The sequence below is a fragment of the Anastrepha ludens genome, chromosome 5, assembly GCF_028408465.1.
Source record: "Anastrepha ludens isolate Willacy chromosome 5, idAnaLude1.1, whole genome shotgun sequence".
NCBI lineage: Eukaryota > Metazoa > Arthropoda > Insecta > Diptera > Tephritidae > Anastrepha > Anastrepha ludens.
The window spans coordinates 124077650-124101817 of record NC_071501.1 but is presented as its reverse complement, the minus strand read 5'-3'; the positions used below and the strand labels follow the sequence as shown (position 1 = coordinate 124101817).

Genomic DNA, 24168 nt, shown 5'->3' with positions numbered 1-24168 from the left:
ACTATTACACAATCGGACACATTGCATAATAGACTCATTAATTTTTTGCTTTCATTTTAAAACAATGTCTAAGCGCGTCTTGACTGAAAGATCCTTTACATTGGCGTAAGTTTTTAAGGCCTTAGATCTGCCTACAACTTTTGTGAGTGGATGTTAAGCTGCGGCAATTCACAAATTCCCAGTTTTGATCAAATTAAATTTCATATTTTTTACTTTTAGCTTGGAGTTGGCTTAATTCGGTGGTATGTGCACTTTATTATCATATTTTGGCAAAGCTCATTTTAGCCGCTTATTGGTATTTGCATAACTTAGTTCACTAAGGACTGAGAACTTTCAATTTAGAAAAATAAAAAGAATATTTACTTGTACATTTTTCTCTCTTTTAAATTTTGTATTCTTATGATTTTCTCAATGCCATAAATGATTTCGCAACGTCAAAGTTTTGCTCGCTAAGCTCTTATTTATTGCTTATCATTATAGAAGAATTTAAAGAAAATAATTTTTGTGTGACGCACTAACTTTGCAGTGGACACAAACAAAAAAGAATAAGTGGTATTTTTTATTTATTCACAACAGACTTTGAGAAACTTTTTCCAGCGTCTTCATTGTATGCGTGGCAGAGGAGTGCCTTTTGATGCTTCGTTCGTTTACGCAGCCTGATTGACTTCGATTCTCAACTGATGTGGCATAGCAAACGCAAAGTGTGTGGAAAGTGGTTAACAACTGCTAAAGTTAACAAGTTACTTTTGACGTAGAATAACACTGCAGGGAAAACGTAGCCAGAGAAATGAATTACTAGTACAGAACTGGTAGGACTTCAACAGTTTGATCATTATAAAAAACTACATAACATAAAAAATTACATATTGACGACTTCTGACTGTTTAATTATTTTTCAATTTCAATCTTGTTTATTTTGTTTTTTTTTTCTCAATAAAATTTATTCTTTAATAAAGACCCTATTAATTCCTGATTAAAATAATGTACAAGACTTATAAAAATTCGAAAAATTTTCAACAGAATTAAAATAAAAATTGGGTTCGTTATTTTATAGCCCATTAAATTTTGATAAAACAAAATCCAAGTTTGAAGTGTCTTAGAACCCTAATTGATTTTTGATAATTTTTCCCCCTAACGATAATTTCTTCCCCTAAAAACATGTTGTGCATTCATTCAAACTCTGAATAAAAAGTGTGAAATTTTTAATAACTATTCAAAAATTTTCCACAAAATTGAAAACATAGTTGGATTGGTTTATGTCTTGAAATGAAATATATTTTCATAAAAATTTTTTAAAATAAATAAAAACGGAAAATATAGTAATATACAATATATAGGGCTTTCCAATAACAGATGTTATTGGTGAATGGATTGCGCTATCGAGAGATGATTAACGATTTTTTATGGCCGGAATTGGATGGTATTGATCTGGACAACGTTTATTTTCAACAAGACGACGCTAAGTGCCACACAAGCAACGAAACCATTGATCTTTTACGGGAAAAGTTTCCAGACCGTGTTATCTATCGAAGAGGTGATCACAATTGGCCACCGAGATCTTGTGATTTAACACCTTGTGACTTTTTTCTACTTTTTTCTTTGGGGCCACGTGAAAGAGAAGGCCTACGCCAACAGCCCAGGATCTATTCAAGACCTCAAAGATGAAATTCGTTAGGCTATCGAGGAAATAGGGCAACCACTTTGCAATTCGGTTATGGAAAATTTCATGAAAAGGATATTGTCCTGTAAGCGTGGTCGTGGTGATCATTTGTCTGATGTTATTTTCCACTACTAATGGCATACCGCCGTAGGCGAATGGGTTGGTGCGTGACTACCATTCGAGTTTCACAGAGAGAACGTCGGTTCGAATCTCTATGAAACACCAAAATTAAGAAAAACACTTTTCTATTAGCGGTCGCCCCTCGGCAGGCAATAGCAAACCTCCGAGTGTATTTCTGCCATGGAAAAGCTCCTCATAAAAATATTTGCCGTTCGGAGTCGGCTTAAAACTGTAGGTCCCTCCATTTGTGGAACAACATCAAGACGCACAACACAAATAGGAGGAGGAGCTCGGCCAAACACCCAAAAAAAGGGTGTACGCGCCAATTATATATATATATATATATGTGTATATAATAGCATACTTTCTTTTTTATAATGAAATAAACATCCGATCATTTAATAGCATTTTCCTTTTAATATCACAATAACACCTCTGCTTGGAAAACCCTGCATTATGGCTGGCTTGGACACAAAGAAAGAATACCAGAGTAAAGAGCACCAAAAGGAGTCTTCAAGAACCAGCCGTATGGAAAACGAATTAAAGGAAGACCAAAAACAAAAGAATATTTTCAGTTAGCGATGACCTCAAAGAGATAAACATACAAAATTGGTGGTGATTACAGAGGATGGAGAAATCTGAAGAAAAATAATTTCAGAAGTAGTGGTCCGCTCAGAACTGTCATGCGAAGAAAGAAAAAGAAACATTACACACCTGGTGAATTTCATGAGGGGCTTGAAGTGATTAACGGTATGTAATTAGTCACCGTTTGTCATCCGCAGTCATGCTCCAAACCAAAGCACCTTGCCACTTCTTCTCCCGCTCGGTTTTTTGTTCTTTCCCCTCTGTTTTTTCCTCTCAGGCCACTCACTTTATATTTGTATCGTCAGCAGCGGCATCTACCTCTCGGCTCGGACAGTGACAAAACGACATTATGACAGAGAAAATCACAAAAAACTTCCTGTGGATTTTCCTGCAGGTAAACTATTTGCTGCTAATTGGTTAGCACACAAGCGCTCATAAATAACTACGCACTTGCCACTTTATAAGTTGAGGTACATATAACAGGCGTAGAGGTCATTCAAGAATTTCATTGCAAACGCGCAGTCGATAGGTCGTTCACAAATTTTATTGATAAGACGTTAATTGCGTTCGATGTGTTTGACCCACATTTAGAACACCAAATGGCGGCTAACTAGTTGGGCCAGTTTGGTTTAGGAAGCAGAATAAAAAAGGAAAATAAAAATGCCACAACGCAGAATACACACACACGCACGCAAAGGAGCAAATAGTTACTCAGCCTAACAAATGAGATAAACTGTGTGTATGTATGTGTTTGAGCTGGAAACCACCGGCTAGACCAGAATGTGAAGAAAGAAGGTAGAGCACAAAGCCACAAAAACTAAATCTTGGCGCAACCATAGCCCATTTATTAGAGCAATTTCTGTATGAATCGTGTAGATGTGCACACATATACACCGGGATAAGCATCGAACAGCGCACACACACGCATACACAGTCAAACATGCAGATACTCTGAAATTACTGTAGGCAGAAAGTTATCCGTTTCACAAAGCTATTCTGTGAGGATTTATGTTAACAATGGCGCAAACAAGCAAAGTTCTTTTCGTGCCGCATTAAAAGATGACATAAAAAATTACTAAAACACAGCGAATTAACATACAAATACACGCAGACAGTTTATGTTTTGCATACAAGGAAAAGTGCGAAGACAGCCGTATGGTGTGCAGATCGGAAGATAAAGTCGTGGTTGTAAGAGCAAGTAAAATGCCAGTAAAACAAATTGCGCACGAAATCAGATGACAGAGGCAATGATGCAGATGAAATCGAATGGAGGCACACAAATAATGCCACAACAGATACCCGGTTTTTGCAATAAAATCAATCAGTTTTTCATGAGCGCACACACACTCATATAAGTTGATATGTATGTGTTTGAAGAGCACAAACAAGTCATGTACACTTTCAAACACAGCTGCTGCCCAAATAATAGTAACGCACCTAAAGAAAAAATACATCAGCCAATACAGACAAGGGAGACCCTTTTTAATATATTATTTAATTTTTAATATTTATTAATTAATTTTTAATAGCAAATTTGCGGAAGAAAAATACAGATCATCAAAAAATTAGTAGCGTGGATGTGAAATGCGCAACGCTCTGCTATCTTAATTCCATTGACCTCACACCACTCTTAAGCATTGTACTCAACGTATAACTTTTACTTGATCCACTTTTACTTTTACAATTCCACAAAACGAGAAGGTTTCCAAGAAAATTTGAAGAAAGCCAGCTTTTGAAACTAGTTTTTAATGTTAACTACCATTACGGGTTTTATTAAAACTAAATTTTCAGTTTTTCAGTGTTTTAACTATCCACGGAGCATGGTTAAGTCCACAATCCGGGAACTATACAGGCTGCAAAGAAGTGTATGTTTATGCATCACGGGTGCCATGAGTACAACCTCTGGTGATGCCCTAAATGCTATGCTTGATTTGCTCCCCCTGGATCTTAAGATACAACAGGAAGCAATAAAAGCAATGTGTAGACTCCATAAATATGGGTTCTGGCACGAAGATGGAACTTCGGGACACAGAGAAATCTTTAAGTTGCTGTCGGAGCAGTATCCACTGTTTTTGGCACCTAAAGATGACCTGATACCCACAGTTTCATTCGGAAGGAAATTTGATGTCAGATTTCCATTGCGTGAGCAATGGAGCAATCCAGGAGGCATGCAGGGAGGTTTGACGGATATTTTCTTTACCGATGGGTCCAAGACTGAAATAGGGTCTGGAGCCGAATGGTACTTAAACGATAGTAATAAGTATCACTACGCTATGGGGGGAATGGCAACTGTCTTCCAAACAGAAGTTTTTGCCATCCTAAAAGTAGCCGAATGGATAATCGAGAGGAGATGGAGCGGGAAACAGATTGGAGTCTTCAGTGACAGTCAGGCTGCATTGAAGGCCCTGAAGAACGCGAAGCAAACCTCAAAGATTGTTCAAGAATGTAAGAAGAAGCTTAATTCTGTCGCAAGACAGAACAGGCTTGTACTTATATGGGTTCCAGGACACTCCGGTGTTCAAGGAAACGAAATTGCCGACGAATTGGCCAACCGTGGATCAGCGGTGCCTCCACAGGGGCCAGAGCCAATAATCGGAATCAGTCCCGCAGGAATCAAGAACTGGATCAACGATTATGTAGGCAATCTACATAAAGAGCGATGGTCCGGTCTAGAACGCTGCAGAACTGCAAAGTGTTTTGTGACGAGTCCGAACAGAAAACTGTCAAACTTTCTACTAAAACTTAGAAGGAAAGACATTCGGTTGATGGTCGGCATCATTACAGGACACAACCCATGGGGTCAGCATATGACCACCGTTGGAATCATCGAGGACCCGGTATGCCTGTCGTGCTTGGAGGAGACGGATAGCACTGAGCACTTTCTCTGTGAGTGTCCTGCCTTTGCTAGAGCGCGACTACGAGTATTGGGTTCCGATGTCATGAGAATGAGTATTATTCGTTCTCTAAAACTGGAGGATATTTACAAATTTGTCAAAGAATCTGGAAAATTCTCACAGGACTAACTATCTCTATCTCTGTCTCTATTCTTTCCTATCTCTTTCTATGACACTTTTCTCCCTCCCTCCTTGACTATCTACCCCCTTTCCAGAGCTTTAAATACAATGGGTTTTTTTTAGCCTGAGTGTTTTAGGAGCCACCAAATCTCCTGGTGCTCCTTGGCTCGACCTTTTCAAATTCAAATTCAATTCAAACTATCCACTTATTCCGTTAATTCTTTAGTGCACTATGCCCAACCCTGTTTGAGACTGCTTTCAGTTTTTCTTTTCATTTGTTTCGGCTCTTCTTTGGCTGCGAAAGTTGAAGTTGCTACAGCGAAAGCAAATCAATACAAACCGAAGCTATTCTGTCGCTCTGCTGCGAATATTGATACAGCACGACAGCCAAAGTTATTCTGTGGCTATTGCTTTCGTCTTTGCTATGGTTTTGCTGCTGGAACTGCTACTGCCTTGCTTTTGTGTTACAAGATGACCGCAGTTGTTGTTTGGGTCAAGCAGATAGTAAGACGCATAGCTCCAAGCAATGTTTGAAATAGCGCAGTTGAAGCGAAAGCATAGCTACACGAAAACCTTGAAGCTGCGGCTGTTGAAATGTGGGAACCATAGCAATGCCAAAATTTAATTTAATTTAGAAAAATTATTGCTTTCGCAGCGCAGCCACAGCGTATTTTTAATGCTGCTGTTATTATGCTGGCAGTTTTCAAACGCTGAAGGAACCAGAAGCACACAAGAGATATGTACAATGAGTTTGACGCGGCTGTATTTCCATCATCGTAGGGGCATCAGGGAGATAGCGATCGTCATAGTTGCTCCTTCAGACCAGTGGAGAGTGTTACACAGAAAAATTTGGGGATAGGAAAAATTGAAAGATCAGTGAAGAAAATCTCATATGAGTAAAAAACTAGCCATGAGAAGTTGCCCGAATTCTATTCTATTCTATTCTATTCTATTCTATTCTATTCTATTCTATTCTATTCTATTCTATTCTATTCTATTCTATTCTATTCTATTCTATTCTATTCTATTCTATTCTATTCTATTCTATTCTATTCTATTCTATTCTATTCTATTCTATTCTATTCTATTCTATTCTATTCTATTCTATTCTATTCTATTCTATTCTATTCTATTCTATTCTATTCTATTCTATTCTATTCTATTCTATTCTATTCTATTCTATTCTATTCTATTCTATTCTATTCTATTCTATTCTATTCTATTCTATTCTAATTCTATTCTAATTCTATTCTAATTCTATTCTAATTCTATTCTAATTCTATTCTAATTCTATTCTATTCTATTCTATTCTATTCTATTCTATTCTATTCTATTCTATTCTATTCTATTCTAATTCTATTCTATTCTATTCTATTCTATTCTATTCTATTCTATTCTATTCTATTCTATTCTATTCTATTCTATTCTATTCTATTCTATTCTATTCTATTCTATTCTATTCTATTCTATTCTATTATATATTATTCTAATTCTATTCTATTCTATTCTATTCTATTCTATTCTATTCTATTCTATTCTATTCTATTCTATTCTATTCTATTCTATTCTATTCTATTCTATTCTATTCTATTCTATTCTATTCTATTCTATTCTATTCTATTCTATTCTATTCTATTCTATTCTATTCTATTCTATTCTATTCTATTCTATTCTATTCTATTCTATTCTATTCTATTCTATTCTATTCTATTCTATTCTATTCTATTCTATTCTATTCTATTCTATTCTATTCTATTCTATTCTATTCTATTCTATTCTATTCTATTCTATTCTATTCTATTCTATTCTATTCTATTCTATTCTATTCTATTCTATTCTATTCTATTCTATTCTATTCTATTCTATTCTATTCTATTCTATTCTATTCTATTCTATTCTATTCTATTCTATTCTATTTATATAAAAAAACTTCTTAAAAAATGTCTATTATTATAAATTCTTGCACTAAACTTCTCGTGCACATAATGAGGTTTCTCAATTTGTCACTAAGTTATTACCCACTTATCTTTCTCTTTGCAACCTCAATCATTGCTGCTCATTTCATGCCGAAAATTCCATTTCACCATCAACTGGCATCCCGTAATGCCGGTAGATCAAATTGCAATCACGCAATACCCAACCACAACAAGTTTTCAACTATTCGACGCGAAAGTTTTCCATCCACCCGAAGAGAAGATGGAATTGGAAATGAAATTGACAGCCGTTGCGCTACCGCAATATGCCCCACGCCAATGGTTCTTTTGTTTCGCCGCATTCATATTGAAAATTGCATACTTGTTTTACGCTTTCGTCTTCAGTGCTGTTTACCAAACTGCAGTGCAATTCAAAACTTTACAAGTTCGCCGTCAAAAGTACAGCTGCATTCTGAAGCTTTTTCACTTTCTTATTGTAATGAAATTCTTTTTTCTTAAGCTTTGTTTCTATGAGCTCAGCAATTCATTTTATTTGCTTCAATTTCTCCCTTAGCAATCGTCATCATATTTCAACCACAACCATTCAAAAAAAACATTCGTTACAATGGTTAAATCAAGTGCTCAAGTGTAGTGGAAGGTCATATCCTTGTGTAGTGATATCACCTTTTCTATGTGCTGGTGTATGTGTGTATATGGCGCTAGAGGGAGCCAAACAATACTTATAAGCTAGTTACTAGAAGATGAATACATTGGCTATGCCATTGCCATTTTGCGGAGGCATCATTTTACAATAATGCCCGCAGTTGCAAGCAACTAAAAGTTAGTTTTCTTGTGTAAAGGTGTGGGTGCACTAGACCACATACACTTGGCGCAAAGTATATAAGAAAATCACGTTATATTATACACATATAAGTAAAGGCATCTCAGAAACAACACAAAAATCACACAAGAAAAGTTAGTTTCTGTTTTCTTTCTCTTAAAGCACTTGGGTGCATTTACCCAGTGGCTACGTATACGCAATGGCGACTGCTAGGAAAAAGTTCAATAAACCGCAACGATTTACAAATTGAATGCTTTGGCTTACAAAAACAGACAGCAGCTAAACTGCATATAACGATTGCTTTTGTGTTTGTTATTGCATTTTATATGTTTGGGGATGAATGAGACAAGTCGTTCGGAGAACGTGAGAAATGAAAAAGTTTGGCACCAAATGACAGCTGAGAGTTTGCCCTCTATTGTTATGTAAAATAACAAATACAACTGCATATGAGTGGGAGAGACAAACATGAAAAGATAATGGCGTTGTAAAGGACTTACCAGAATTCAAGTGCTGCAAATACTAAAAAAACACTCGAAATATTCGAAAGGCCAAATATAAAAATATGAGATGGTTTGAAATATGGTTTTATATTTAGTCTAGAGTTTCACTAATGTGAGCATGAACACTTGTGTTGGTATATACAAGGCTATGCATAGATAAACGCATGCAACTAGGGAGTGCACTGCAATCCTCCCGTTTGGTATTTCCCTCCCCTGTCCTTACTCAATGTCCATTGACCACCCAATTTGTTTTTGTTTGACAGCTTATGAGATCGTCTTCCTCCGCAACGTTTAATGTCAGTGTCTTTTAAGTAAGTCCTTGTGACAAAAAGAACATAAAAAGTGCCGCCAGAGTTCCAAGAAAATTGTCTGTATTTGCTCGTACGTATCTGTGCGTGTTTATTTGGTATTCATTCCGGAAAATCCCATTTAATTCAGTGCAGTTTGCTTTTGTAGTTAATTTTGTTAAACATCCAATGAGATATTTGTAGGAAATCTTTTGCTTTCATTTCAGTGCTGTTATTTTGCTGGATTATTGTTTTTCAAGGAGGAATTTGTTGATAACTACTGGTTGTTTGAGGTAAGACCAGAACAGCCTGTATGTTTGTATACATATTTTTTTCATAAAAAGTATGCAAGCAAGTACAAAAAAAACAAATCTGGTTTAAGGTCTTGAGAATTTAAAATGATAATTCAAAACATAAATGTCGTTGGAATGAACATTTTTATTAAAATCTGGCAGATAATTTCATGGCATTAATTTTTTGGATATGATATCAGGTATGTGTCTGCCACAGCTACAAGTTACTTGATCCTATTTGAGACTACTTTTTCCAGTAAATCGGAATAATAAATCGAAATAAGCCCAATCAGCAAAAATGAAACGATGGTCAGTTGGCTTCAATTCGTGCACAAGCAGTACTTAACAAGCCAGCAAGCCAAGTGCCTTACATAAAATTTTTCACGCAAAAATGTCAATTTTAGAAAGTAAGTTAGTCTGGCAACCTTATTTATTTTAATACACCACAGCTTGTATTAAGCTGAACTTACAAATTCTGGAGAATCGCCGTTACAAAACGATTTTTTCAAATATAAAAGCATTTCGTAAGCATTTCTCAACTGATTGTGCGATGTCATAGATGTGAAAACAAAGTTATAAGAATCTTTGGGATTTTATTGGCAGGAAAAGTAATAGTAAGGAATTCCTTTGAGGAGTAAAATTGTGAAGTTCATAATTTTAGTTATCCCTAACAGTGGTTCATACCGTTCAAAAAGTAATATTAGAAAAGAATTCAGATGTTGATGCCCAATATGCAAGGTACCATTTCTATATTTGCTGGATCTTGCCTTAAGAATTAGGATTGCCCTTAATTAAAGTTTTTAGTTTTTCATCTCAGATTTCTGGAAACTCATTTGGTCTTTTATTGATTCCGTTTTCATTCCTATGTTAAAGGGTTAATACATTCTGTAGCACACTATTGCATTTTAGTCTTTTCAGAGAGTTTTTCAAAGACTGCGGGTGCAAACTCGGGACTATCTTGGCAGTCAGTTTCTTTCAAATTCTGACCATTGAAGATTTATCTGACTTGATGCTGTCATGATAGAACTCGCTGCACTCCTAGAAATGGTTGCCCATTTCTCATTTACTATTACTATTAGCGCTTAGAATAAATTCTTTTGACCTACAAGAAGCGGCCCACAGAGAACATTTACCTTGCAACCTCATAATCAAATGAAATAAATATTTTTACCACATATTTAGAAATATTTGTATGAATATTTGTCAAACCACAATTTTCCCATACACCTATACGTGATTATCGATTTTGAATTAATGTTCAACCGGGGAAGGGTGCATCCCACAAAAGACTGCTCAACCAGCGCACCCACTTAACAGATTTTGCTTATAGATATGTGAGTACATGCACGTGTAGGGGACTGATTAAACAGCTTTTCAAAAATTCTAATAGAAATTTATTGCTCACGCACATGGTCCGTTATTTATATGCGCTTGATTTGTTGTTAATACATACTTCAGTGCACAGAGATACACACATAAATACGTAACTCAACGAAGATGAAAGCATAAAATATCCATCGAGCTGTCGATAAAGCTTTCCAGTTCAATGAAAAAAATTATTACCCAAAGTTAATCGTTAAATACACGCAAGCATACAATAAAAACAAACAGTACTAAGTTTCAATAAGTAAACTTCAAAGTTTGTGTATTTGTATAACCGAACATACATATACAAATACACACTGAATACCGTAACAATGATATAGATACACATCCGCTCATTTGTACTACTCATTCTCATATACTCTTACTTAGAAGTATATGTGAGTTAATTCACAGTTATATGTGTTTGAGCACACTCGTGGCTTGTGCTGTAATAAAGTAGCTGCAACTCAGTAACCACAAAACACCTCACCCAACTTGTTTGCCAAGCCATAAAGTTGTAAGCACTTGAGTCTTTAAGAGGTCAATAGACGTTTTCCAAACTCCTATCCCCAAAGGAAATATCGAAGCAAGGATTGTGTTTGCAAATTCTTTTTCGGGTATAGTAAACTCTTATTGGAGATGAAGCTCGAATATTAATGTGCTAATCATGTCATGTCAATGACATGTCAAATGTGTTCATAATTTACTTAAAGGTTTGACATTTACGAAATGGGACGCTATACGCTTGAACCAAATTGGGAAATATTGAAAACCTATTTCCAAAGTGGTGAGTCTTCTTCTTCTTTTCTGATGAAGCTCAGTTCCACATCGGTGGCTACGTCAATAAGCAAAATTGTCGGATTTGGGGCTCAGAAAATCCACACGTTACTGTAGAGAAGCAAATGCATCCACAACGAGTCACTGTTTGGTGCGGTTTTTGGTCTGGCCAAAGTTACACTCGAACTACCGTTTTTGAAAACCGAATAATCAGCCGAAATTCCGATATCAATTGGCCATTTTTTTCGAAAATGAGCGAGGAGCCGCGGTTACAGTAAATGGCGAGCGTTACCGTGACATGCTCAACGAGTTTTTTCCAAAAATTGAAGAGGATGACATGGACGACATTTGGTTTCAACAGGACGGTGCAACTTGTCACACTGCCAAAGTTACACTCGAACTTTTGGCTACCGGTTTTGAAAACCGAATAATCAGCCGAAATTCCGATATCAATTGGCCGCCTCGGAGCTGTGATTTAAGCCCGTTGGCGGCTATTTTTTGTGGGGAGCCGTTAAGGACAAATGCTATGCGAACCATCCAGAGACGATGCTTTAAAACACGAAATCGAAGTTGCCATTCATGAAATTGGAGCCCAAACAATCGAAAATGTGCTTAAAAATTGGGTTGATCGAATGGCCTACTCTAAAGCCAGTCGTGGCAGTCATTTGAATGATATTATTTTTCATTCATAAATGAGAATGTTCAATCTTCAAAATAAAAAACAAGTTTGAAAAAATATTGACTAGTTTTTTTTTATAGCCGATTCAAAACGCAAATTTTACATGGCCCACCCTATATTTGTGTATAAAATTATTTATATGTGTCGAGCACTGTTCTTCTCATATTCACGGTATTCATATCTTAGGCAAACAGCAGAAAATTTTGAGTAGTGAAATCAAAAGAGGTAATACCAAAAGGGATGAAGGTAGTCGCACACAAATTAATTTACGAATCAATTTTTTCTAAGTATCTGTTAATTCAAGTAATTAATTAAGAAGCAAAAATATTTGCAAAAATATTTTCTTATGCGAGTTGTGTTAAATTTTCTCTTCATCTCTAGGTATGCATCAAGGCTGACAAAAGTCCTCTGACTGAACCCGCTGCAAGGGTGCTGCTTAATAATCGAATTGTTATATAATACATAAATAAATTATCAAGACACTCAATGGGAGAGAACGTGCTAACAAAACTTCACAGGCTCTGTAGGGCTGTAGGAAGACGATGGACTGCAGATGGCGCCTATCGCCCCACGTCTTCATGAAAATTGTTAGACCAATAGTTTTCGCGTCTTACTGATTTAGTAGGCTTTCACTATTAAAGTTAATGTGCTTTAACTACTACTTTCAATCTAAAAAGATTGAAGTATTTGTAGACACTTAACATTATTGGTGTAACGGTATACAAAACGGCTAAAGAGTGATTCCTTGTCAAGTGGTTTAAGTATTTTCGAGGTGAACTTAAATTTTTCTCAAAGATGGTTGCATAGGCTTGAGTATACTAAAAAGTAAACTGAAAAAATTAAAAAATATACATAAACTGGAAGAAAAAAAGACCAAAAAATTATAATTATCTTCCAAAAATGGTAAGCAACAAAACTGTTTATTAATTTTTATAAATTATTTTTTAAAAATTTGTTAAATTTTAGTTTAATTTTGTTTTCCAAAAATGGTTATATTATTTATTTAATTTTGTTCAAAAATGTGAATGCTTAAAAAATAAATAAAAATTTAATAAAAATTTTAGGAAGACGTGTCTTCTTCTCTGACTTCTTCTTTTCATGACTTCAAAAAACTACATACCAAATCCCATGTTGAAAATTTTGGTATGGAGAGTTTTTCACAAATGCCAAAAAAAATTTTCTCTCAAAATTTGTAAGCAAAAAATAAGTGTTTATAAAACTTTTTGTAAATTTTTTTTAAATAATATTTTTATAAAATTTTTCGTTAAAAATTTTGTCCACAAAAAAGATTTTTTAACTTAAAAATAAAAGATAAATTAAAAATAAACATAATTTCTTCATGTTGTAAATTGTGATATAGAGAGTTTTTCACAAATGGCAAAAAATTTTTTTTCCCAATAATTATAAAAATATATTTTGAAAAACCTTTTTTGTTTAAAATTCTGTCCGAAAAGAAATAATATTGAACCCAAGAAATAATTGTACAATTTTTTAATTTTGTTCAAAAAAACTGTTATTTAACCAAAAAACCAAAATATAAATAAAAATTTATAAAAACTTTATAAAAAATAGATACTTGGCTTTAAATAACTGCATATAAAAATCTTACCTTAATTTTTTTCAAAATTGGCTACAGAGTATACAAAAAAGTAAATAGCAAAATTTAAAAAAAAATAATGGTTTCGTGAATTTTTCCATGTTGAAAATTTTTGTATGTATTTCATAAATTCCAAAAAAAATGTTTCCCCAAAAAATGTTGAGCAAAGTTAATTTAATTTAATTTTAATTTGAAAAATAAAAAGAATATAAAAATGTATCAAAATTTTAGTAGAAAAAGATTGAATAAATATCAAAGTTATAAAATTGTTTTTCAAATTATTTTCACTTTACTTCTTAATATACTTTTTTTTGCCTCCTTTATTAATTACACCTATCGCATAACACTAAGTAATTCTTTCTACAGCTTGGATTTCATAACATTAATCATTATCAAGATTACATTTTGGTTAAGTTTTTATGTGAGTTTATTACTCAAACCTAAAAATAAATCAACTTCAGAAAATTTTACGATCTTGCCCAAATTACTTGGATCATTACCGACAGTAGCGGGCTGATAGCAGATTTTGGGCTTAATGTACTAAAAAATAAATGCGGTTTCGTACTACAATTGAAGAGGAGGGATGGCACAAAAGCATGAAGCCTGGCCATAGGACTTTTCATATCTATACAGACGGCTCTAAAACTTTAGACGGAGTGGGAGCGGGCATTTACTGCTCAAAACTAGGGATAAGGCAGCCTATCAAACTGCCAGACTACAGCAGTATTTTCCAAGCGGAAGTTTCTGCTATGGGGAAGGCCGCGGAGCTAGTCTACACAAGTACAAGAAAGAACTCAACAGTTAATATATACGTGGACAGTCAAGCAGCAATAAAAGCAATAAGCTCTCATTGTACTATGTCCAAAAATGTTCGACGGAGCAGCGAGGCCATAGAAAGGCTAGCCGCAAACAGTAGGCGGTATATCTATTGGGTACCTGGTCACAAAGGCATTATGGGAAACGAAATAGTAGATGAGATAGCAAAAAGTGCTGTTAGACTACCTTTTGAACAAGAGAACGATATACTAAAACCGCTAAATACAGGAAACAACGAAATGAACGACTACATGAAAAAGCGAGTGGAAGCTAGGTGGACTAATCTGACCACATGCAAAACAGCAAAAGTTATGAGTAGAACTAACGACAAAAAACTGACTCAATTCGTACTCACGCTCTCGCGAAAAGACTGCAGAACTATCATAGGTATGCCCTCAGGTCATAATCTATTGGCTGCACATGCGTACAAGGGATTGTACGCCCCTTTGTTTGAAGGTCTGGAGGACAAGCGGATCGCCCAGCTCTGCTTAGACTCGTCAAAGCGCTGCCATCCTACATGTAGACATTTCAGTATTCATAAAGGTCGGTCTCCATCTGGTATCGCTAGGGATCAAAAGGTATATGCGTGGCTTATTGCCAACCAGGCTAACCTAACCTAATGCCTCAGGCAGCTTCAGTTTCGACATACAACCACGCACGTAATATGACATCATCTCTATCGGTGTGTATAGACTTAGATCACTCTTTACATAAGTTTCAAGAAATATAGTAACTACAGTCGTAACACAACGTCACAACATAAAGCTATGATCTTTTACGCAATAATAATAAAAATGCTGAAGCCAATTAATGTTTTAAACTTTCCAACTTTGAATTCTTAGGCTCCAGCGCCTAACATTTTTCGGGGCACACACTAACAATGGTAGAATTTATTTGTGATGAGTTCCCACTTGATAAGGAATTTGAATTCAAATGAACTGCAATCAACTCTATGGTGAAATATTTATATGTTCTTTTTTTAATACTTAAAATACATATAATTTTTTTAAATGAATATGTGAATATATAAGTTAATATTAATAAAAAAAAAAAAATGCATTATTAAATTGAGAAATGATTACTTATAATTAAGAAAAGGAGACAAGGGAGCTGTTTCAAACAAAATTGCTAAAGCGCCAAATCAAGTACACCAGTCAGTTATCTTATATATAAAAACGGAGACGTTTTTTTGTGTTCGTTAGTCGCCGATTCACGCCTAAACGCATTCACCGATTTCAATCAAACTTTCACAGATCATTGGTATTGGTCTATAGATGGTTTATGTGAAGTTTTAAAGAAATCGGTAAAAGTATGCGTGCGTTGTGTAAGTGTGAAAAATACAATATTTGCGTGTTTCCCTTATACGGACATTACGTATACGGAATGAGAATACACGCAAATGAATAGAATATACACAGATATGAGTAACATTGTTCTGATGTCGAGTGATGTATGCGACTGTATTATTCGTAACGCAATAGTTGTCCTCTCTTTTCTTTCCTTTTTATGCATGCGTGATACGGCATCAAAGCACATTGCTTTTTTTTAAACTGGAAAAATATTTTGAGCTTCATTTGAACGTTTTATGATTTAGATAAAATAAAAATTCGTTAAATGTATTTGATTCCATTAATAACCATAAGCCTGTATTTTTCGAAGTTCAAAGTTTTTGGACAAATATTGAAACATTTACTTAAATTAAATGTTAAATACATATACATATATAAATGCGCAAATGTAAAGGTTTAGATGGATTTAAAATATACGAAATTATTCAGCGGTTGAATCCATACATTTTTTGAAATCCATCAATATGGATCGACAGTCGCCATAAATGTTCTTTTATAATAAATAAAACGTGTTAATTTGATGATAGCTCGAGTATTAAGATCAGGTTTCTATTAGTATAACTTTGTTCATGGGTTTGCGTAATTTTTTTGTGGTGAAAGTCTAAAACCAAGAAAAGAAAACGCGAAAGCTGACGAGCAAAATGCATAAAATAAATCCTCCTGTATGTATATATACTCGAAAAAGTTATGCTAACACTTTTTTCATGCATTTAGGTAGACAATTTTATATGGGCAAACGTACGTGTTGGATCACCCTTGATGCTTAAATAACTTAACACTCAATATGTACAAATAAACATCCACTCATTGTAAATTTGCATACGTACACACACACACACACACAGTCAATATTACTTATTATTGCTCTCTAATTCTCTTTTAGTCTAATGAATCTTTCGCTTGTAAATAATTAGCATGAATTTCAATAAATCATTCTTGACTTATCGCTCACATCAAGCAGTTCACTACTGTCCTTTTAGTTCGCCAGTGATTTCGCAAGTTTTGCATAGACACATACATTTTGGATTTCGTTACTCTTTTTTTGTTTTTTACTGCGCAAGATATACACCCCCAATTTTCTCGGTTTTTTCGTCATCCAAGAAAAAGGCTTCTTGGAACAAACATTTTGGCGCCCAACGTGGGGCACGTGTATATCCTGCATAAAGTGAATCGCCTGATTCTTCATCATCTAACGGCTGGAGCAATAACAGCAATCAACCAATCCGCTAGAGCAACAACAACGTTCAACTAATTCGCGTTGTTGCTGCATTGTAACCTCTTGCTAGCAGTCAATTCGTATCGTGGATTTTTTCTGTTGTGCATATTTTTGGCAAGCACACAATACATTTCGTCACTCCAAAAGGTCGAATTCACCGTTCGTTGGAGACGTATACCTCTGCGCTGCTAAGCAAGCCGTTAACATCGCGTCGCTCTGCCATCACTACTTTCGCTGCTCTCGCACATTGAAGCTGCGTTGTTTGTGCATTTCTTCGTATTTTGGTTTGCTGTCGCTTGCTCCAACATTTGACCAGCACAGCAGTCAGCTACCCAGCAGGAATCAATCAACCAATTCGCGTTGTTGCTGCATTGTAACCTCTTGCTAGCAGTTAATTCCTATCGGGGATTTTTTCTGTTGTGCATATTTTTGGTAAGTACACAATACATTTCGTCACTCCAAAAGGTCGAATTCACCGTTCGTTGGAGACGTATACCGCTGCGCTGCTAAACAAGCCGTTAACATCGCGTCGCTCTGCCATCACTACTTTCGCTGCTCTCGCACATTGAAGCTGCGTTGTTTGTGCATTTCTTCGTATTTTGTTTTGCTGTCGCTTGCTCCAACATTTGACCGCCAGCACAGCAGTCAGTTACCCAGCAGGAAAAAATCAACTAATTCGCGTTGTTGCTGCATTGTAACCTCTTGCTAGCAGTTAATTCCTATCGTGGATTTTTTCTGTTGTGCATATTTTTGGCAAGCACACAATACATTTCGCCACTCCAAAGGGTCGAATTCACCGTTCGTTGGAGACGTATACCGCTGCGCTGCTAAACAAGCCGTTAACATCGCGTCGCTCTGCCATCACCACTTTCGCTGCTCTCGCACATTGAAGCTGCGTTGTTTGTGCATTTTTTCGTATTTTGTTTTGCTGTCGCTTGCTCCAACATTTGACCGCCAGCACAGCAGTCAGTTACCCAGCAGGAATATTTTCGCAACATCACATCGTGTTTAGCAACCATGTCTCTTGAAGAAGGCAAGCGTAAGCGCTCCAACATAAAGCGCAACATTTCGCGTATTAAATCGATCATCGAAGCGGCAAGGGAGTCAGATGATAAACTTACCAATGCTGAGCTTCAATGCCGACTAGGAATACTGGAATCTTGCTTCAAGCAGGCCTTATCCGTCCAAGCTGACATTGAGGATTTAGATCCACTTGACAACGGCCGCGCAGATCTGGAAGATAGCTACGTAGCAGTTAAGCTAAATATTCAAGCGCAACTGGGAGAAGATGCTAACGGTACAGTGCACTTTCCCGAAACGTCAACACCAGCAGTTGTTAAGCCCTCGTCGCATCTGCCAAGACTAACATTGCCAACATTTAGTGGCGATTACGCAGACTACAACAATTTTATTACGTCATTTACCCAGATCATTGCTCGCGAACCAAGGCTGTCGAACATAGAAAAATTTAACTACCTGTTGACTTGTTTAAAGGGTCCCGCGCTAGAAACGGTTCATGCATTCCAAGTCACTAGCGAAAACTATCCGAAGGCTTTGGATAGGCTCAAGCAACGGTTCGACAACCCAACGTTAATTTTTTTGGAAGGTATTGCCTCACTGTTCGCATTACCGGCACTGGAAAGGTCGAACGCTCAATAGCTGCGCAGTTTAATAGACAAGGCATCGGCAATTTTTAGCTCCTTGGAGTCAGTAGGAACGTTTGCAAACATCGCACATGCATTGCTAATTAACATTGTGATGGGCAAGTGTGATCAGCAAACCAGGAGCAAATGGAACGAGTCTCTGGACTACAAGTCGCTTCCAACTTGGTCACAGTGCACTCAAGTCGTGGAACGACATTGTCAGTTCTTGCACTCATGCGAGGCATCGTCACAACGAAAACCCGAGTCTGGCAAGCAAAATCGCGCAAGCAATCGCATGCAAAATTCGTCATTTGCTATCACTAACTCTAATTGTGTTCTTTGTTCCAGTTCCAACCATAAACTCGTCAGTTGTTTGAGGTTTAAGGAGATGAACACAAATCAACGCTTTGATCTCATCAAGAAGCATGATCTATGCATCAACTGCTTAGGCAATGGTCATAGAATGATCCAATGTCCATCCAAGAATCGCTGCCGCTCTTGCAATCGAGCACACCACACGTTGTTGCATCATGAGAATGCATCTCAACCCACTCAAACAACTCCAGTGGCAGGTCCCGCATTCCAGCCTTCGGGGTCTACTCGACCTACATGGCAAACTTCATCTCAAGAATCGACAGCAACCCACTCGCACATGGGTGCATCGGAAGGTGGACAGGTGATTCTTGCAACGGCTATGATCCTGGTCAAGGACGCTACGGGTACGTATAAGTTGGGCAGAGCCCTCCTAGATTCATGCTCTCAACTCAATTTCATCACTGAGGATTTCGCGCAAAAACTACGCCTTCGACGTGAGAAACATAATGTGGGCGTTCGAAGCATTGGAGACTCGCTAACCAGCCTTAAGGCGCGTACGACCACGACCATCAAATCGCGCACTTCAGCCTTTCAACTGTCACTTCAATTCGGAATCACCTCGCACATAGCATACCAGCCAGATGCCGAGATCGACACGTCCGGTTGGAGCTTGCCAGCCAATACCAAATTAGCAGACGAGATGTTTTTTAAGCCCCGGCGCATAGACCTGTTGTTAGGAACAGAGGCCTTCTTTGATGCTCTTGCTGTTGGCCAAATTCGACTGGGTCCAAATTTACCGACGCTTCAGAAGACGTTGTTTGGTTGGGTCGTCTCTGGTAGGTTTCGAGGTGACTATAACGTGACGTCATCATCTTGTCTGCTGTCAAATGAAACCTCAATCGACGAGAATTTGCAACGCCTATGGCAACTGGAAGCCATCGACACGTCACCAAAACCAACTCAGCCAGACCATCGAATTTGTGAAGAGCATTTCACAAAAACAACTCATCAAGACCACACTGGTCGAATTACTGTAAATCTGCCATTTAAAGACAACCCAATTTGTCTCGGAGATTCCTTCGATATCGCTCGTCGGCGATTCCTTGCGCTTGAGAGACGTCTTCTACGTTCGTCCGAAATCCGTCCGCAGTACATTGCCTTCATGGAAGAGTACGAAAGTCTTGGCCACATGTCAGTAGTAGCACACCCCAACTTGAAAGAGCCACACTACTATATGCCACATCACTGCGTGCTTAAACCTAGCAGCACGTCAACCAAATTGCGAGTAGTGTTTGATGCCTCGTGCCGCACCTCAACACAAACATCATTGAACGATCATTTGTTAGTGGGGCCCACAATTCAACAAGATTTATACATGCTTCTATTACGTTTTCGTCTGTATCGTTTCGCCATCACCGCAGATATCACTAAAATGTACAGGCAAGTACTCGTAGAAAATAATTGTCGACAATTTCAATACATACTTTGGCGAGCTTCCCCAGACTCAGATCTCCGCACGTACCAGCTCAACACTGTAACATACGGAACAGCTTCGGCCCCATACCTTGCGGTACGCAGCCTACACTACCTGGCAGACCAACATATGACAGAGTTTCCGATCGGCGCTTCAGCAATAAAATCATCCTTTTATGTCGACGACATGTTATGTGGTGCCGACGATATAACCACGTTACACACACTCAGGCATGAAGTTGTTGAAGTACTCCGTCGTGGACAGTTTCCAATATCGAAATGGCACTCAAATCACCCAGACTTCAAGGAAGGTCAAGCAACAAAGGAGCTTCATATCAACGACGATTTTGTGACCAGTGCATTAGGAGTAACATGGCATCAACGAAGCGACGTATTTTCGTTCGGCTTTAGCCCGAAACAGCAATACAATTCGGTTACAAAGCGGACAATATTGTCTATTGCCTCATCGCTGTTTGATCCACTTGGCTTGTTGTCACCATTGATAATCACTGCCAAGATTATCCTCCAAGAGCTATGGTTATTGAAGCTCGATTGGGACGAGTCTGTACCTCAGCACCTACAACAAGCTTGGACAAACTGCTTAGCATCATTAAACTCGATTTCGTCACTCATCGTGCCTCGTTATTGCTTGCAACCAACCGTACGGAACATACAAATACACGGGTTTTGCGACGCATCAATTCGAGCATACGGTTGCTCTGTATACATACGTACGGAAGACCTGGATGGACATGTTGAAGTTCAGTTATTTACATCAAGGTCAAGAGTCGCTCCAGTCAAAAGGCAGTCGCTTCCCAAACTTGAACTTTGTAGTGCGCACCTTCTTGCATCTCTCTACGCAAAAATAAAAGATGTTTTTACTGATCAACCTCTAAGCAGTTACTTTTGGACCGATTCACAACTAGTACTGCATTGGCTTCAACAGCATTCAATAACGCTTTCAACTTTTGTAGGGAACAGAGTATCGGATATACAAGAGTTGACTGTAGGTGGACACTGGAGATACGTACCAACGCGCGAGAATCCTGCGGATCTTGTATCTCGAGGCTGCCCTACTGCAGAACTTAAACAATCGACTTGGTTTTCCGGTCCAGCTTTTTTGTTTCAAGATCAGACTAAATGGCCAAATCAAAAACCACCAGTTGACCTCGACGGAGACGTCATCAATTCGGAAAAACGCAAAACGACACTTACCACAATGATGGAGACAAACTACATTCTCAACATCATCAATGGCATTAGCTCGTACCCCCATTGCTTACGTCTAGTCGCCTGGTTATTCCGGTTTTTTGATTCGTCCAGAAAGAAATCAAGGTTCACTACCGCTTCACCATCGCCTGACGAATTGCGACGCGCTTCACATTGCTTAATATGGAACGTTCAACAGCATCACTTCTCTGTCGACTTTCAGTTACTAAAGAAAAATCGATCATTAAAAAGTAATTTAAAATTTTTGACTCCATTTATAGACACTTCGACTGGATACGAGCTTATCAAGGTTGGTGGCCGTCTGGACTACACCGAATTACCAGACAGCCAAAAACACCCATTGCTGTTGCCCAGTAATTCACAATTTATTTTGACGTATGTACGCCATTTACATCTTCGCAATTACCATGCAGGCCCAAAAGCCTTAGTCGCCTTGATCCGCCTTGAATATTGGATTGTGAACGCCAGAGATTTGGCCCGTCGCGTCGTTCGTTCGTGTGTACCTGCGAGTCCGAGGAAAGACACCTACCAAATCATACTTGGCGATATTTGTTTGTCTTGTCACTAAGGCGGTTCATATTGAGGTGGTCTCGGACTTGTCTACAAAAGCATTCCTGAACGCTCTAAAACGTATGGGTGGTCGGCGAAAGATGCCGTGCCACATTTTCTGCGACAACGCCACGAATTTTGTAGGAGCATCCAACCATTTGCAAGAGGTCAAACAATTTTTGTTCAAGCACGAAACCCAGAACGAAATTAACAAATATTGCTCTTCCGATTTTATTAATTTCCATTTTATCCCACCTAGGGCACCCCATTTTGGCGGCCTCTGGGAAGCAGCAGTTAAAAGCGCAAAGGGACTGCTCTATCGCACATTGGCTAATACAAGATTAACATATGAAGAACTGAGCACTGTAGCTGTGGAAATAGAGGCCATACTAAACTCGCGTCCGCTCTCACCGCTATCATCAGATCCCAATGACTTTGAAGCACTCACTGCTGGACATTTTTTGGTCGGGTCATCGCTACGTGCCCTACCCGAAAGCTCACTCGAAGAGAGAAATATCTCGAATTTGGATCGATACGATATGATTACGGCCATCAAGCAGCGCTTTTGGCGCCGCTGGTCTTCAGACTATGTCAATGAACTACGCTCACGAGTCAAGTGGACGACACCTACACCCAATCTTGCAGAAGGTACGCTAGTGATCATCCACGACGATAACCTCCCATCACAACGCTGGAAGCTTGGTCGCGTTGAGTCGACCGTACGTGGACGAGATGGTCATGTTCGAGTTGTGCGCCTCCGCACTACTAATGGGAGCTGTTGCCGGCCTGTTCACAAACTTGCCATCCTGCCAGTGTCTTGAAAGTGCATCCTTTCAACGGGGCCGGGATGTTGGATCACCCTTGATGCTTAAATAACTTAACACTCAATATGTACAAATAAACATCCACTCATTGTAAATTTGCATACGTACACACACACACACACACAGTCAATATTACTTATTATTGCTCTCTAATTCTCTTTTAGTCTAATGAATCTTTCGCTTGTAAATAATTAGCATGAATTTCAATAAATCATTCTTGACTTATCGCTCACATCAAGCAGTTCACTACTGTCCTTTTAGTTCGCCAGTGATTTCGCAAGTTTTGCATAGACACATACATTTTGGATTTCGTTACTCTTTTTTTGTTTTTTACTGCGCAAGATATACACCCCCAATTTTCTCGGTTTTTTCGTCATCCAAGAAAAAGGCTTCTTGGAACAAACAGTACGTTTACGAGATAAATGCCTAAAAGCAGGTATAACTAAAATAGCGCTCTCAAGGATTTTTGTTACAATACTTCTGTAAATTTCATGCTCCAAGTGTTCGAGCATTGGTATAGCGCTGAAGACAAATGTTCAGGATATAATACAAAAATGCATATTTACTTGATTTCACATAGTAATATTATCATTGTTAAAAGAGAACAAGTTTGTATTAGGTAATAATTAAATAATGCAACATTATGTGGTGCTTTGACGAGTGGAAAAACCAAAATAAATAATTATATTTGTATGTGTGTTTAAACGAGTTGGATTATTTTGTGAGTGCAAGCAGTTTCAAAGCCAAATAATAGTTGCAAGATTAAAAAATACCTGAAACACATTTTCATTTAACAACTAAAATAGCAAATACATATGAGCAAAATATGTACTTTCTTCAATTTTCTTCTGTTGGCAACTTTCTGAAAAACGTGAATTCACCGCGATGCGATACAGAAACAAAAAGACAGCGACAGCGCGCAGAGGGTTTTGAGCAATAATATAAATTTGTATCAAACAACGCATTAAATAGTCATTTTAGTATACTTTTGGTGTTTACTTATTCAAGTAAATGCATGTATTAGTTTTTCTTTAAGAAATTTCTCTAAAATTTGCAACTTTTTTTATGATTTCTAAAGATTACTTTATTTTTGCCAAAGAGCAACCGTGCGTACAGAAAATT

At 37.5% G+C, this 24168-nt stretch overlaps 3 protein-coding genes across 7 annotated transcripts in view; 2 read left to right on the top strand and 1 right to left on the bottom strand.

The window, feature by feature from the left end:
* LOC128863573 (calmodulin-lysine N-methyltransferase) overlaps positions 1-24168 on the bottom strand; it is a 123044-nt gene that overhangs the window by 8118 nt on the left and 90758 nt on the right. The gene's annotated exons all lie outside the window — the stretch shown is intronic.
* LOC128864895 (uncharacterized) lies at positions 18030-18671 on the top strand. Its single transcript, XM_054104655.1, has one exon. The coding sequence runs from the start codon at positions 18030-18032 to the stop codon at positions 18669-18671; it is 642 nt and encodes a 213-aa protein (XP_053960630.1).
* On the top strand, positions 18771-23043 carry LOC128864894 (uncharacterized). The gene is made up of 2 exons (XM_054104654.1): positions 18771-22026; positions 22142-23043. Exons 1-2 carry the CDS (start codon positions 18771-18773, stop codon positions 23041-23043), a joined length of 4158 nt encoding a protein of 1385 aa, XP_053960629.1.

What these genes read in the sequence shown, in the direction of transcription:
- LOC128864894 (XM_054104654.1), top strand. Translation starts at nt 18,771, where the DNA reads ATGGGCAAGTGTGATCAGCAAACCAGGAGCAAATGGAACGAGTCTCTG. An exon ending in ACACCCATTGCTGTTGCCCA is followed by an intron (nt 22,027 to 22,141) that starts GTAATTCACAAT and finishes TGTGAACGCCAG; the next exon opens with AGATTTGGCCCGTCGCGTCG.
- LOC128864895 (XM_054104655.1), top strand. Translation starts at nt 18,030, where the DNA reads ATGTCTCTTGAAGAAGGCAAGCGTAAGCGCTCCAACATAAAGCGCAAC.